This window comes from Coffea eugenioides, chromosome 11 (assembly GCF_003713205.1).
Source record: "Coffea eugenioides isolate CCC68of chromosome 11, Ceug_1.0, whole genome shotgun sequence".
Taxonomy (NCBI): domain Eukaryota; kingdom Viridiplantae; phylum Streptophyta; class Magnoliopsida; order Gentianales; family Rubiaceae; genus Coffea; species Coffea eugenioides.
In genome coordinates, this window is record NC_040045.1 from 51,739,098 (window position 1) to 51,755,331 (window position 16,234).

Genomic DNA, 16,234 nt, shown 5'->3' on the forward strand with positions numbered 1-16,234 from the left:
GAAATACTTGATTCGTTGAGACGTCATCGTGAAGGGTTGAAACGGTCGAATTACATCGAATCATTTCGAGTCATCCCGAGTTGACTTGAATTTTTATTAATTTATTAATTATTTTATTTATCACATTTATCACATTTTTTACAATTTTTAGAATATTAAATATTTTAAAAATTTGCGTCTCGCCGAGACAGTGATTGATATGTCGAGATTGATGTGAAATTGTCCGGTCCGCGATCACAATCGTGACCGCAACTTTGAACCATGGTAGGCACCCTCCCATGACCCGTTAAGGTCTTTATGAGGTAAACAAAAGCCAAGGACCCTCTCAACAATTTCATTCATCTCTTACATCAAATAGAATTTGTTGAGTCCCTAACTGTGAAAGGGAGTGAGGGACTGCCTGCGACGATACCACATAGAGTTTGTCCTAGCAGGCTGCCCCGGTGTGGGAGGGACATGGCACAAATTCAATCTCTAAGGCGAAATTGCATGAATTCGACTTGCCCAGACACAACTGATACTTGTCTTATTGTCTTATTTGATTTTGGTACTATTGTTTAGATAGACAACGTCGGATCTAATGTTACTTCCAATTTTTCTCACATTGATTTTCACTTTTTGAAGTTCTTATTGGTTTTTTAAGTAAGTAGATGTCATCTTTTGAAATTGCTTTATTTTTAAGTATGTGCTCAGTTGGAGGCCCTAAAAAAGGTCTAAAACTGACACTTCCGACGGAAAAAAAGTTGTAATCATAATAGTAACAATGAACAAGATTCTAAATGTGGACTAAAAATACCATGAAAAGGAGAAACCAGTTGTTTCCCTCTGACATAATTTTGGACCAAGAGGCAAGAATCAACAAGGTAAAAGTCTACGTAAGAAGTTTCTATAGTAGATGGTCCAATACCCGTAAATAGTAACATTCCTTCGTCCAGGGGTGCATTACAAATAGTTGAAAGAAATCTATAAACGTATACGTTGTCCTTGTTTTCATTCTTGTCTCTTGAACGGATGTTAGCAAAAACGATGAATCAACTTTACTGGAAACGTCTTTGGAGTAATTGCGGCCGGCAAGCTCCGAAGGATGCTAGCAGTTTCTATAATTATAACGTATTCCGGCCGTACCGACGCCCGTGCTCCTCCACCTTCCAGTGTTTGATCGTCGTTACAATTTTCACAATTCTTGTCGGCGGTGTCATCGGCGTACTGGTGCTTCTATGGCATCGTTCGCCAAAGTTCGAAATCATCTCAGTTTCTGTTTCTCCGTTCGACATGGTAGGCTCTAACTTAACGGCAACTTGGAATATAACTTTTGATGTCAAGAACCCTAATCAGGGGAGGCTTAGTTACGAAGACGTCGAGGTTTCCGTCTACAGCGGAAACACAAACACGCTGTTAGTGTCGGCAAACCAGAGCGGTTTTGATCAGCCAAAGAAGTCTCATGTGAAGTACGAAGCGATTATATCGACATGGCGTCTGCCGATTGCGAACGAGACCGTGAGTAATCCCTTGATCGAAGATCGGGTGCATGGAGTCGCGGCGTTCAGCTTCCAGGTGCATGCAAAGTATATTTACGTACCTGTGCGGCCGGTCTCAAGCAGACGTCACATCACTGTCGACTGCAACAATGTCAAGATTGAAGTTGGTGCCAATAATTCCTTCAATGTCATTAGGGGACGCTTCAAAAGGTGCGAGATTGTTTGACGAATGCCAGCTAGTGGATTTTGCCAGTAATTCATAGCATAATTTACTATTTACGGTGTAGAATAAGTTATCCACACACGTCCGTTATTGTTGAATTTTTGTTCAGTTATATAATTCTCACGACATTTGATATAAATTGTTATATAATTTTGGTCAAGCACGTCTAATATAATATGGTTTTTTTTTAATTATCAAACACTTGTTTAAATTTTCTCTAAATTTGAATTTTCTATCCAATTTTCTCCAAATCTAACACTAATACGATATTGTTTCAAATAATCTGGTAAATGATAACATGACTCGAGGAAGGAATGCGTTGAATGAATGGTACAGAAAAGATAGTGAGAACTTCCGATTCGATACTTTCTACTTATACGTAAAAAAAGAAAAGAAAAGGTGGCTCGAAATAAAAAGTTATATTACTACATAATTTTTGTTTTAAACGTCTTTTGTAATAAGATATCTAGAAGAAGTGGAAGAACTATTAGAAGCCATCATCATCAAATCTTTGCAGTCAGGTCTTGTCTTTGCTTATTCTTGGTCCAGATTTCGGAACCTCTTCACAAGAAAAGAAAGGCAGCGTATATAAAATCTCTTCACACTATAGATTTTGTTAAAACTGAGAAAATTATGGCGTATATATGATTATATATATATATATATATATAAATAGATGGATGGATTTAACTGTAATTTTCAGTGTCAAATTTTGTTATCTTAAGGTTCATATTTATTATGTTAATGCCTAGATTTATTTTGATAGTACTTAAATTGTATGGTGCTGCACAAGCCCCACCCACATTTTGTCTTGCTCACTAGGGTAAAATTAGAGGGGTAAAAAATGAGTGATTTGGGCGGATTTGGATTCAAATTCAATTCAAAAAACGCAGCCAACTCTGCAATTCTTTGTAGAACACAACCGGTAATAATGGCCCTGAATTCTGCAAGCTCATCTTCATCAGCCCACCAATGTCTTCTGCCAATTCCGAGCAATCACACTCGCCTGTCTCTGTGGTCTCTCCTACACAAACTGCACCCACGTTGATCTTCAAGAGATCCCAATGGCCTTTATCTAGTTCTAATTCTTATCTACATAATTATGATAGCCTAAGATACAGTAATTGAAAAAGATGATGCTCAGTACGTTGTAGTTCAAACTGAAAAGGGAAAATTGTGCATTTATGGCGGCAACAACTTCATGCACCAATAACTGCACCCCTGCGCACTTTATCTTTATGACGCAGAGCTACCAATTTCAGATTCATTGCTTCCTATTTTCCATTTCTGCCGAGTGCGAACAAACTGAAAGAAAGAACAAATTCTTATCAGAAAGCAATTCCATAATCCACGTCTCAAAGTTAGTGGAGGCAAAGCATTGGTTCGTACAAACCCTCGATCGGGAACTGATGACGCCCAACTGACAATTGTAGTCACTGCAATGCTATTTTATGGACGTCATGATTGTGTTTAGATCTCCTTTCTCTCCTGCAACAAGAAGCAATTGTCGGAAAAATCTGGGATTCGTAAATTTTCCTTTCATCCACCGAAGGGTGCACGAATTTTGTTCCCGCGGAAATCAAACTCTGTGCGGTTCTCCCTTCACTTGCCGTGCTGCTCTGGCTCCCCACTTGAACTACAACGGCCCATTTCATCCTCCGAGGAGGTATATCTACAACCGGCTTCTTTTTTTTTTTTTTTTTGTAATTAATCACAACATTACTAATTCACTACTAGTTGACTTTGATTCCACGAATTAGTGAAGGCAGACTTGGGGAAAGGAATTTTGATTTGCTTGTTTTTGCTGTAAATGTAGTTAATTGAGCGATTGTTGGCTCGCAAAGACCTGACTGAAGAGGAGGCTGAGGCTTCACTTAACTTGTTGCTGAATAATGGCAGTGATGCTTTGATCAGTGCTTTTCTTGTCCTCTTAAGAGCCAAAGGCGAAACCTTCGAAGAAGTAACATCACGTTTAGTTGACCTCGGGAATCTTACCAAATCCATATCTTGGCTCATACATACTTTTGTTCTGTCTGCCTGTTTAAGTACTAATTAGGAGAAGAATCCTTTGATCCAGTTTTGCTAATGGGTTTAAAATTATCTACATGTAGATTGCAGGATTTGCAAGAGCTATGATCAAATGCTGCAAAAAAGTGGAGAGTTTAGAGAATTCAGTGGACATAGTTGGAACAGGAGGTGATGGGGCTAACACGGTAAATATTTCAACCGGGGCCGCGATTCTTGCTGCTGCTTGTGGTGCTAAAGTTGCTAAGGTGAATAATTGTTAATATACCACATACCATTGGTTGTCCAAGTAAGCATGGATGATAATTTGCATTGTGTATTCGTAAAGAAATTATGCGCTCCTTTCCAGCAAGGTAATCGATCAAGTTCTTCTGCTTGTGGAAGTGCTGATGTTTTGGAAGCCTTAGGTGTGGCCATTGACTTGGGACCTGAGGTTAGCACATCGTACTGCATTTGTTCCTTGGCTTTGAGCCATGCGAAAATAGTAAACTCAAAAATGTCGGTTTGTTGTCATTTGGCTAATAAAATAGAATTACTCGATTTGGTTATCTCTTTATGATTTGTTAGGTGATGATATGTCATGCTGCTGCTCTAATTTCCAATTCGGACTTATATTGAGGATGTACAGTTTTAAGTTATTGAGTATCCCTATCCTGAAAGGATTATCCACGACTAAGCTAAAATTTCTTTCTTTCTAATACATCATTTAGACTAATTAATCAAGTTGGACCTTATGTTGTCAATCAAAACATCATCATTTGCTCCCCCAGTGATAGCGTTGAAACTCGATTGGACAGCATCTCTTGCATTCAACAAAATTCTACTTTATCACATTGTTGTGGTCGTGAAACTTTAACTACAAGCCCCGCGATTCAACTTTTTTATGCCCTTAAATCTTAATTTAAACTTTTTTTTCCAACGTGAATTTGATTGAGAAATTTTTGATAAGAAGTCTTATTCTACAGTTTCTTGATTGAGAAATTAAGTTTAGTTTTTTCCATATGAGATCTTTACATTCATGAATTTCATAATTCTATATCTGGGTTTCATGAAAAGTGACAGTTTTGCAGTCAAATACGAGTCTTATAACATTACTCACCAGTTATTTCAGACTGATACATTTCTTCTCTTATTCTATTGCCTGAACGTGCTTTGTTTGCTTATACACCTCCAACGCACTGGTGACGGTTGTCTGCATTTTTCAATAATCCGAGATCCACATTCTGCTTAACTTTGGAAAAGAAAAATGACTTGTCTAGGAGCATATCAGTTAAATCGTGTTCTTGGAATTAGGGGGTGAAAAAATGCGTGGAAGAAGTTGGCATTGGTTTCATGATGTCTCCTAACTATCATCCAGCAATGAAGATTGTTGCACCTGTGAGGAAAAAGCTCAAAGTGAAGACTGTATTTAATACCCTCGGTCCATTGTTGAATCCAGCACAACTACCTTTTGCTGTGGTGGGAGTGTACAAGGAAGATATGGTAGGCTCAAAGTTTGTGTCCTGTAGTTTATGCTAGAAATAATTTACTTACTGGTTTCTTATTATGCCTTAACTGCGATATTCAAACTAGTAATAAGTGGTTGTACCAATTGACCGATAAGTCTGAAAATATGGTCAATAACTGCAGAAATCACAAACTGATTAGTTCACGCTTTCTTTAGAGGGTTTTTATCAAATACTGCATTCCTTAGTAACATTTTCATTGACCTTTTTGTCAAGCGTTTGATGCTTTCAGTCGGAAATTTCAGGAGTTGGCTGACTTGGTATATACATTATATAAGTAAATCAGTTATACTATTGAGTGGCAAAGTTCATAAGACTTATAAGACCTCAATCCATTTGTAATTTCTGGAGCTAAGTTCTCGTAATTCTGAGATAATAAACAGGACTCAAAATGTTGGAAAGTTTCCAGTCTCAGTTCTCTAAGACGCGCACCCAATTTTAGTAATATTCAGCAGATTAAACATAAGTCATACTTCTGTGAAAGCCCATTGATATTTGATCTATTCCTTTCTTTTTCTCTTTCCTTTTTGGGGTGGTCTCTTAACTTTACTGTCTATAGAGGGAAGAATCCTACTCAAGTAAATCAGCTTTTCAGCGTCGATAATTACTCTCTTCCACTTCAATAGGTTAAAAAGATGGCCAATGCCCTGCAAAGATATGGCCTCAAAAGAGCACTAGTTGTTCACTCTGAAGGCTTGGATGAAATGAGTCCACTAGGTAAGTTTACCTCGTCGCTTGAAATTGAATGCAGCAAAAACAGTTTCAGGTCACTGACGCCTTTGAATTTGTGTGCTTCATGTAATGCTTGTATGCTTTCTTTAGTTGTCGCAAGTCTTTCTCATCATGGATTTAGTTATATTGACAGGACCTGGACTGATGTATGATGTTACACATGAAAAGATCGAGAAGTTCTCTTTTGATCCATGTAAGAACCTTAAAGTCCCTCGCGTGTTTTAAGTTTTAACTAAATGTAGGTTGCTTTATTCAAGGCTTTTACATTTAACATGGTTGATGCTTCAGTCAATCTAACTGATGCCAATGTTGTGGCTTGGCAATGCCAAACTGCTGCCTGGTTTCTTTTGAAATGGTGTTCTGTTGAAGAGTAGCTTATTACCTTGCTGGTCACAAACTAGCCATGATATTTGACCATAACTGACATGCATAGATGATCGATCTTAATTTCGAATTCGACTCTAGGCCTCGACTTGTATCTGTCCTAATAGAAATCCAAAGCCAAGCACGGAATTACCACATTGCCTCATACATTTACGTATCTATATACACAGATGGGTTCTTAATAATGTACTATACCCAAAACTTAACTAGCCAGCTAAATGCCAGTTCTTGATAATGCTTAAAACTAGAAGCAAGAACAATTTAAACCTCGTCAAAAGCAGGTGAATCCGGTGCACACAGACTCGGACCCGTCCTGTGCTCTTTTTTCCTGAAGTTTGACTGGTTCATTTTCTCCTCAACCTAAACTAACTGGGACGTGCCAAACCAGGAACCAGACCCCATAACCACTTCATATCTTGGTCTGACTATAGACACCGTAACCGGGAATCCAGAAAGTTGCTTGTGAGTCCATGACCAGACAAGTGGAAGTATCTTTTTTGCAATAGATTCTGAATTTGGTATTCTTGAAAATCAGTAACCAATTCCTTGGGATAATCTATCATGCAGTGGAATTTGGTATACCTCGCTGCACGGTGGAAAATCTACGAGGGGGAAGCCCCCAGTATAATGCTACTGTACTGAGGCGAGTGCTATCTGGTGAAGCGGGCCCTGTTGCAGATGCATTCGTAAATCTCCCTTTCCCCTATCTGCATTTTTTACAATGTTTTGCTCCTCATTTTTGTGATGTCCCGGTGTTTGGAACAAAACCAATCACCTAATAACTTAGAGAGAGACATCTAGTCCTATCTTTTAACCAACTTCATCAGACAATGTTCAAGTCCATAACTTAGGTTCCCGGGTGGATAATTCAGGTCCTGAATGCAGCAGCGGCATTATTGGTCAGTGGACACGTTAGTAACTTTGGCGATGGCGTAGCTTTAGCCCGCAAAAAACATCATTCAGGGGAAGCACTATGTACTCTCAACTGCTGGATTAACTTGTCAACCGTGAGTTGTCTAATGATTTTTGCATCTCAGATTCTAAACGCTCTTTTTTCCTCTAATTTCTGCTTCCATGTTTTTTTTCCTATCTCAATTGCTGTAGAATTTCAAAGAACCAAACAGTTTTGTTGCCTATTAGGCATGCTGAAAGTCAAATTGTGCTTTTCATGTGCAATTGTCTACGACTCTCACGGTCATAGCAGTAAAATACTACCATTCCTGAGCTTGAAGAAGAGAAGTGGATATCTGACGGCTTCCCTGCGCAACAGGTGCCTGGTAGAGCTTATGCAATAGAGCTTATTAGAAAAAGGTCCAGAGCTCATAAAGATGCATCTGCTGACCATGTTACACCACTAAAACTTTTACAGTTGGTATTCTTGTGAATTTGGTTAAGTCCAAGCTCAAGCTCAAGCTAAATTGGTGTCCTTGGCGAATTTGATAATTTTGATTAACTGCGAGTGATGGAGACGAGTTCTGACTTTGGAGAATTTGAGCCAGACTGAGACGTTCTTCAGCAAAAGATGGTCAGACTAGTTTATTTTGTTGACTTCCGCAATAATAATATAGTACAGGAATCCAGCGAAGCTTCTATTCATAATTTATTCTCAAACAGAAAAATGAAACGAAACACTAACAAACATTGCTTTATTTATATAATAGCTTCAGAAACATGCATAATTCATCCAACGTATGCTTGAAGGTCTTCTAAGCAGACACACTAGCAACAGCTCCGGCTTCAGTTAGCAAAGGAACAAGCTTGCCGTTCTGGTTCAATGCAGTTGTTGCTGCAGATACAAAAACAAATGCAGAGAGGTAAATAAGATCATGGATCCTAGTAACTTAATTGGAAATTACATCTTGGAAATAAGGTGACTAATGTACCATCACAACCACCAATGTGCTTGCCCCCGATAAAGACATTGGGCACAGTCTTTTGTCCAGTCAACTCAGCAAGAGCTGCCTGAATCTCACTTCCATCACCTTCACAAACGTCAAACGTACATTACAAATTATTAGTATAGATATAGAGGAAAGAGTTCAAGGACATATAAAAGATTTTCAGAAGGCATCTGCTCATATATGGCAGATCACGGATTCTGTTCAACTTGAATAAAACTAGTATCATGTTCAACTTGAATTGGAATCTATTGGAAGTATGAAAGCATTACCAACAAATGATCACACTAGCAAAGAAGAACATCTCCAATTAACCATACATTTGTCACCTATTGACTTAGTAAAGAAACCCTACGACATCTTGAATTGTTGCAGCAACAATGAGTACGGCAGGAAGGGCCGAAAAATGGCTCCCTACTAACTAGAATTTAGGGCCACTAATCAGAAAAGTCAATGAAAATTGAATCCAATCAAATCAGCATCCGCCATCCATAAACCGTCCACGATCTAAGAATGGCCATTACATTAGAAGAAAAAATCTACAAATATTCCGTTGCATGATAAACGACAGATGCAGGAATAAACTGACATTGACATACGCATGCAGAAGTTTAACAATATATATATATATATATATATGTGTGTGTGTGTGTGTGTGTGTTTGTTGGGGGGGGGGGCAATTAATAAGTCTTCCACCCAGAAAATGGATTAGGCGTCTTTGTCCCTTCTTTGGTATAAAACGACAGATCAATTCATGCAAATCCTGTTAATTTGTCCGCGAGATTTAAGAAAATTATTCGGTAAACAGAAAAAAACGGCGTAACAAAAGGGGGGAAAAATAAGAAAAGGAGAGGGATGTAATAATAATAAAAAAAAAAGGGAGAGGAGAACAGACTTTCGACATCCAGCTCGACGGCCTTGAAGTTGGCACCAACTTGACCCAGCAGCTTCTTCACGTTGACGCAGAACGGACAGTACGACTTGCTGCCCAATTTTCAATGTTATTAAACTCGGATCCCCCATCCCCACCATTCCAAATTAATTCTAAGGCCAAAAATATAACTCGAGCTAGAATTGCAAAACGAAAGATTATGTAAGCAAATAGAGGAGATAGGAGAGTGAGGGGAGGACCTGAAAACGACAACAGGATTGGCCGACACGATCTCCTTAGCCTTTGGGAGAGCCATATCTTTCTTCTTCTTCTCTTGATTGACAGAGCCCCGAGAAAACTAGCGAATGCAAAATCCACGCCAATTGACCTCTTCCTGCCCCCGGTTGAAACTGTACCTATTTATATACACAAATAAGGCGTGTCTGAGACGCGTCAAAAAGTTGGGCTTTACTTTTTTTTTTTTTGGTGGATGCCAGAATATCTCTTTTTACTTGGCCCAGTGACACAGGCCCACTTCCTCTTTTTTTTTTTTTTATTTTTGATAAAACAGGCCACTTCCATGCTCAATTACATCATGGCTAAGATTTGACAAATATATATATATAAAATATTTAAATTACATTTTATATATCATTTTTTATACTATGTAGAGAGCCTATAAAATTTTATTTTATAATTATAGTTTATTGAAAGTAAATTACACTGTATACATATAAAATTATATCTTATGTACTATTTTTTATAAAATCAATCCCAACGATTTCCGTGATGTCCTTACTTTTGACTTTGAGGAAGATTACCGATCAACTTCTTTACCCAAACTAACAGCACTCCCAAAAAACAAAAAAGTTTAAGCAAAAAAAAAAGGTGGAGAAAACCAGGTCAAAGATAGCAGTTGCAGGCTTGAGGGGCTACCCGACACCTCCTTCCAAGTTCCAACGACCACGGAATTGTCTGATTCTTGTAAAGTTAAATAATATCCAATTGGAAAATTGTAACAATTGACACGTCAACGGTAACAAATTCAATTCCCCGTTCAGTTTGTAATGCGTGGTCTAAAAACGAAGACGTCGGTCAACTCCAGGAGCAACCGACCGGAAAGGAACGGTTGTGCGTAAGATATGAAGGCGAGAGAAATATTTTGCTAGGAGTGGGATCCTTCGTCAACATCTAACCGTAAAAAGATAAAGGGCATTAGCCATTGAGAAGCACTCCACTATCCAAAATTCCAAATGACCTGAATATGTTCATTCATTCCACGAATTCATTTCATGCTCGCTCCCTCCCTCCCGGTGTGCTGTCTCTCAACCAGAGCTACTACACATCTTTGAAATGAAGATGCTAGACACAATTGCCGTAGCGAATTAGTAAAAATACAATAATTGCATCAAAATCTCATTCATCTCCACGATTATTAAGTAGCAGTAGCTATGACAGGGAAGCACTTTTAGGAACATCATGAAAATTTCGAATAAGATGAGCAGCGGACAAGAAAGTACTCTGAAAAACCAATTGGTCTGTTTCAGATTTCATTTTTTTTTTGTCATGAAATGTCGCAACCCCGTCTTCCGTCTTCAACGGCACTTTTCTTCTGTTAAACGTCAGCATACACTTGTGTTTGTCATGCTCCCTCGGTTCAATCCATAGTGAGCTCAACGCACCATGAAGTGACGCCTCTAGTCTATTGGGGTCAAAACAAGTAGCCCCGTCAACCTGAACCAGAAAATTTTCCCAATTCCAACTCCATAGAATAGCTGCAGATCTCTCAGACAGATGCAGGTGCTTGGAGTTTCTTTTGAAGATGTGTTGCTACAGCCCCGATGAACTCTTCAGTGTCCAAGTAAAACTCCCTTGATACCCTGCACATACACATTAACCTCCAGAAATTATGAACAATAAAACAACCCTTCTTCCACGGTGCTAACCGATTAATCCTAAAACAGAAGATCAACTTTATCATTCGCTTGTGCAAGGGGAAGAAATTCAAGGAGAACTTCTATGCTCATTTAGGGTAGTACACTGACTTCGTGAACAAGAAATTCAAGGTAACCCAAAATGATCAACGATGCTTATCATGCATACCTTTAGATGTTAGGCCTCCAAATAATTCCTAAGTATCACCCAAACCAAGCCCGCCCATCCATTCCCCACATACCCACGCACTCAAAATAAGTAAATAAATAAAGAAGGGGGGCAAAAAAAAAAAAAACACCACTTACTTGGGTCCATGAATCAATATGGCAAGATCCTTTGTCATTTTCCCAGACTCAACAGTTCCAATACATGCAGCCTCTAGGTTGTGGACAAAATCCAACAACTTCTTGTTCTCATCGAGTTTGGCCCTGATAACATATTCTGGCATGCATCAGAATGTAAAGGACTGATAATTTACGGATCTAAATATTAGACAGCACTAAAATTTGTAACGAATATGGCAAACAAATAATGCATAGTAGCACACAAAATGCATAGTATGTTATTTTACACAATAATTCCTGTTAAATGATGATTTGGACTGAAAAAGAAGTAAGAGAATACAGAAACATCAGATTCAGAGAGCAACAAACTAGTATGTTGGAAATACACCGTGTTCACATATGATTCACCAATGCTAGTACATGCATAAGACATCTCCATTAGTCAAAAATAACTTGGAAGTCCTTGATTCAAAAGAAGGGATCCTTTAAACAGACGCGGTGCTGTCTTGAAAAGCAACAAAATGGGAGAAAGATCAAGAATCCTAAAGTTGGTGTGTACAAATCTGAGAACTCAAACAAAAGCTGCAACTCTATATAGTATTGCCAGTTGACAAATAACTAGCACATTAGATCAAAGATCTAAAAGTAGGCATATCAGTCCCAATAAATACATAGCACCGCCAAAAAAGGGCACCACAACTAACCGATGTTCCAGGCCTCTAGTCCAGGCAAAAATGGAAGCAATGCTATTTGTGCTGGTATCCTGACCCTTCTGGTACAGTCGAAAATGACGGGTTACGGTCCCATGAGCTGCTTCAGCTTCCAATGTCTTGCCATCAGAGGATAACTGCAAAGCACATGATTAGATAAGAACTAAGTTTTGAGACCAGCATTATAATTAGCTCCGAGGCATGAGCACCATATAACTATATCATACCAATACAGACGTCATGAGGCCTAGAGAACCAAATCCTGCAGAAAGCAAATAGGATATCAAGGGAAGTCAAATGAAGTATCTGATTTCTACTTTCAAAAGTTATAATCTATTATTCAACAGTTTCTGTAATTGTTACGGTTGAAGTTTAGTAATGACAATGAAAATTCCTTACCCAAAAAAAAAAAAAAAAACAAAACCCTAAAGCAGCCACTTCCAAGTCTACTTCTACTTTATTCTTTTTGACCAAGTGGACAGTGGGGAGGGAAGGGAAACCAAAAGTTTCCAAATGGTACATAAAACATTGATTCCTTTGAGAAATGATCATGTCCTTTGCCTGAGTGAGCTATTAATCACAACTAATAAACAATCCAAAAAATCCATCACCAAACGGAAACAGAAAATGGCTCGAATGACAGTACTTAAAAAAAAAAGGCATATCTAGTCAGCGGGCCGTTACAAGTTTCTTTTTGGTTAAAAGCACTGTATAAGCACATCATCACAAACTTTCCAAATATATATGGGACATAGTTGTATTGCATCCATCAAATGAAAAATTAATGACAGATAAATCACCTTGAGCAAGTAAATCACTCTGGACATCTCCATCATAGTTTTTGCATGCCCAAACATAGCCTCCATCACTCTTTATTGCATAAGCCACCATGTCATCTATCAAGCGATGCTCATACCTAGTTGAGTAATTAATTCAAAAGCCATGAGATGAACAAAAAGGAGGATATAATGAAGAACATGACAATATCAGCTAACCATATAGAATGTTCCTCAAACTTGTGCTTCCACTTCTCCTGATATACCTCCTCAAATATGTCCTTAAACCTGGAGAGGTTAATTTAGCATTAAAAACAGGGTTTGTTCTAGTACAAAAAATAAAGTGAAGGACCTCAAATGAGGTAAGTGAGTAGCAAAAGACCACCTGCCGTCATATTTCTTCAGAATTGTATTTTTGGTGCTTAGGTAAAGGGGCCATTTCTTTGAAAACGCCAATGACATTGAGGATTCAGCAAATGCTCGAATAGACTAGCAAATTTCACAGAACCGTTAGTTAGACAGGATACTATAACCCCTTTTCCAGGAGAACTAAAGAGACAAACCTGGTCAATGTTATACATGGCAAGTGCAACCCCAGGACCTTTGAATTCATAGACATCCAATTCCACTGGGGCTTCCCCACTTTCAGGCTCTGACAGAATTAACAGACTTTAGAAGGAGAACTATCCAAAAACCACGAAGTCTTTCAATTTACAGCTTTTCTAACACGTTTTAAAAATAAAGCTGACTTACCAAAAACCATTTTCAGCCTTCCAGGTCCTGTAATGAGTGTATCAGTAGCACGATATTGATCGCCAAAGGCATGCCTACCAATGCAAATGGGTTTCTTCCAACCTGCAGATGATTCGTTTCAATCAGAATCAAGATGGAAGTAATTAATCTTTGCCACAGTTGCTGTGCCTTACACTTGTAAACTTGCAATATATATATATATATATATATATATATATATAAAAACTTACCAGGAACAATTCTTGGAATGTTCTGGCAAATAATAGGCTCACGGAAAACAGTACCTGCCAAAAGTCTGATTAGCAACCAAGATTATTAAATTTATTCCAAAATGAATGACAAGAAAATATCAAGTTGATTAGATTCACTTTCAAGAAAATGATGTTCTTGAAGCAGGGTAAAACATTAGAACTTCCCTGGCCAACGTGTATCACCAGTATATAATCCACAGAATACACAATACTTAAAGCACAAAGAACCTAATTGTTACCATTCAATATATTCCTGATTGTGCCATTGGGGCTCTTCCACATAGATTTCAGCCCAAATTCCTTGACTCTGGTTTCATCTGTAGAAATAACAGCAAGTCAACCTGTGCTGCAGGGATTTTGCTGAAAGAGGATATTGCAAGGGAAAGAAACGTTCCTTGTAACTCAATTATCAAATAACCATGTTTAATCCTACTTCTGTCGGTGAACAGAAATTGAAGGATAGATCCCAGGATCACCAGAAGAATCCATCATTTGCAAAAGCCAACATGTAACTTAGTACTACACTACAGTATCCCGTGTAAGACCATGCTCAAGGAATTCTACATTGTTTACTCAGCAATTCATGTGCAGAGCTACGGTTTTATGTATATTCTGTTATCAATTATTTAATTTTTGCTGTTGCGAAGCATAATATGGTCGTACCAAATAATTAAACCTGGAGAAGGCCATAAAGACTGTTTCTTTCAAGTAAGAAATGATAAACCGCATTATTTGACAGTGGTTCACTAGGCATGAAAGATCATGGAATCCAGTCAATACAAATTCGCATAGCAGGGAAGCTCTCTTAGTAGGATTAACAATTCCACCGGCCATTCATCAGAAAAGCAGCCAGGGCATAAAGGGATAAGTATATTAGCATCACAATGCATCCCATGCATCAAGTCAGCACATCTTCAGATTTTTGTTACAGGTTGCTCTCAGAAGCAGGACATTCTTTTTCTTCAGTCCTTCTTACAGGTCAACAGATATAGTGCAAGATATAACCGAGATATATGAGGAGAAAGTGCCACTGACCTGAAGTAATAGTAGCACATTTTACGGCAACATTGTACCTGCAATTTACTTGGTTATTACTATGAACCATGGTAATGGAGCGAGTATGAACTCAAGAGTTCAAGAAAACGATTGCAACCCAGATACTAGGAGGTGGCTTAATATAGATATACAGAAAATGAGCAAATGTATCTGTTTGGGCTCAAAGTAGTAGATTGAAATGCTGCAAAACTTACTTAAGAGTAGCTTCGGCACTTTCTACAGTGACTCTATCATCAGTAGCATCACGATTGAGTATCCCTAAATCAAAATACTTAATATCCAATTCCAGGTAGGGAAATATTAACTGCAACATAGGAGTTCAACCCCGATGATTTTAGAAAAAGAAAGCCATGAAAAACGTCTCGAATTAAGACAAAAGAAAAGTGAATGTGCAGGCAGACCTTGTCTTTTATCATTTTCCAGATGACCCTAGCCATTTCATCACCTAAAAGCATTGAATCAAAGAGTGAATTAAAAAAAAAACTTTTTTTTTTTTTTTTATGAACGAAACAACTCTTTTAAATTGGGAAAATTTACCGTCCATTTCGACAATTGGGTTTTGAACTTTGATTTTATCCATGGTGGCAGTTGGGGTGGAGGTAGAGGCGAAGCAGCGGAGGGAAACAGCAGGAAGGGTGGCGGGCAAAGAAAGACGGTTGTTGAGGAATAGTTGTTGATTAAAGAGCTTTGGATCGGTAGCACTAGTAAGGGGTAAGGTATGATGGGTTTTGCCGCATAGAGACGACGACGATGATGAAGAGATTGCGGCGGCAGCTGACATGGCTCTGTGATAAAAAAGTCTGGGTTTAATTGCAAGCATTACAGAGAGTTATGATGTGCGGTGGCGTCTAAGAGTTTTTAGCTTTCAGCGTTCGAGTTCTTGGCGGTGCTGCGGTGTCCTGCTTCCACTAATCTTCTGCAGCTTCTCAAGTAGGGAAGACGGCGGCAATTGAGAATCATCGGTTCCGTTCATTTTGTTGTTAGTAACATTTCCTACCCTCAAGGATACATAATAATTATCACCTTTCTCCCGTGGATATTCAATTAAGTCATCTTACCTCCCCCTGAGTTGTAAACTTTTTCATGTTATTAAATTACTCTGCTCTTTTCTTTTCTTTTCTTTTTACATACATTCACATTTTTTTGTGGAAAAAAAAAATAGAAGGCCTTAATATTTTTTAGGTGATTATTGGAGCTAATGTTTTTCTTGAAAGTGTGTAATTGCACGTTAAAGTGGATTTCAATCCTTAAATTTTCAAACTAAAAGCTATATTTAAGTATTAGAGGACACTTGCTCACCTTTTCTTCTTTTTATAAAGCACACTTTTCTTTTGTTAATATATATATATATAT

The 16,234-nt window shown here is 38.2% G+C and overlaps 3 protein-coding genes across 3 annotated transcripts; 1 reads left to right on the top strand and 2 right to left on the bottom strand.

The window, feature by feature from the left end:
- Positions 1-1,026: 1,026 nt before the first annotated feature.
- Positions 1,027-8,096, top strand: LOC113752861 (anthranilate phosphoribosyltransferase, chloroplastic-like). The gene is made up of 11 exons (XM_027296904.1): positions 1,027-1,698; positions 3,176-3,367; positions 3,518-3,661; positions 3,813-3,974; positions 4,076-4,159; positions 5,020-5,208; positions 5,858-5,948; positions 6,097-6,156; positions 6,915-7,033; positions 7,220-7,354; positions 7,452-8,096. Exons 1-11 carry the CDS (start codon positions 1,027-1,029, stop codon positions 7,485-7,487), a joined length of 1,884 nt encoding a protein of 627 aa, XP_027152705.1. The 3' UTR covers positions 7,488-8,096.
- Positions 7,924-9,523, bottom strand: LOC113751624 (glutaredoxin). Its single transcript, XM_027295693.1, has 4 exons — positions 9,377-9,523; positions 9,141-9,229; positions 8,231-8,329; positions 7,924-8,133 (listed from the first exon to the last, which is right to left on the bottom strand). Exons 1-4 carry the CDS (start codon positions 9,430-9,432, stop codon positions 8,054-8,056), a joined length of 324 nt encoding a protein of 107 aa, XP_027151494.1. The 5' UTR covers positions 9,433-9,523; the 3' UTR covers positions 7,924-8,053.
- Positions 9,524-10,494: 971 nt separating this feature from the next.
- On the bottom strand, positions 10,495-15,882 carry LOC113754218 (isocitrate dehydrogenase [NADP]-like). The gene is made up of 15 exons (XM_027298577.1): positions 15,419-15,882; positions 15,283-15,326; positions 15,076-15,185; positions 14,861-14,898; positions 14,065-14,142; positions 13,805-13,858; positions 13,575-13,676; positions 13,385-13,473; positions 13,207-13,310; positions 13,041-13,109; positions 12,846-12,961; positions 12,273-12,307; positions 12,040-12,182; positions 11,357-11,479; positions 10,495-10,996 (listed from the first exon to the last, which is right to left on the bottom strand). Exons 1-15 carry the CDS (start codon positions 15,699-15,701, stop codon positions 10,903-10,905), a joined length of 1,482 nt encoding a protein of 493 aa, XP_027154378.1. The 5' UTR covers positions 15,702-15,882; the 3' UTR covers positions 10,495-10,902.
- Positions 15,883-16,234: the final 352 nt, after the last annotated feature.

Excerpts from the sequence above, each read along its gene's own strand:
- LOC113752861 (XM_027296904.1), top strand. The coding sequence starts at position 1,027 with ATGAATCAACTTTACTGGAAACGTCTTTGGAGTAATTGCGGCCGGCAA. Across the intron at positions 3,662-3,812 it reads AAGGCGAAACCTTCGAAGAA|ATTGCAGGATTTGCAAGAGC; the intron begins GTAACATCACGT and ends ATCTACATGTAG. Across the intron at positions 7,355-7,451 it reads GCTGGATTAACTTGTCAACC|AATTTCAAAGAACCAAACAG; the intron begins GTGAGTTGTCTA and ends CAATTGCTGTAG.
- LOC113751624 (XM_027295693.1), bottom strand. The coding sequence starts at position 9,432 with ATGGCTCTCCCAAAGGCTAAGGAGATCGTGTCGGCCAATCCTGTTGTC. Across the intron at positions 9,230-9,376 it reads AATCCTGTTGTCGTTTTCAG|CAAGTCGTACTGTCCGTTCT; the intron begins GTCCTCCCCTCA and ends AAAATTGGGCAG. Across the intron at positions 8,134-8,230 it reads GCACATTGGTGGTTGTGATG|CAACAACTGCATTGAACCAG; the intron begins GTACATTAGTCA and ends TTGTATCTGCAG.
- LOC113754218 (XM_027298577.1), bottom strand. The coding sequence starts at position 15,701 with ATGCTTGCAATTAAACCCAGACTTTTTTATCACAGAGCCATGTCAGCT. Across the intron at positions 15,327-15,418 it reads CCCAATTGTCGAAATGGACG|GTGATGAAATGGCTAGGGTC; the intron begins GTAAATTTTCCC and ends CAATGCTTTTAG. Across the intron at positions 13,110-13,206 it reads CTGAAGAAATATGACGGCAG|GTTTAAGGACATATTTGAGG; the intron begins GTGGTCTTTTGC and ends TAACCTCTCCAG.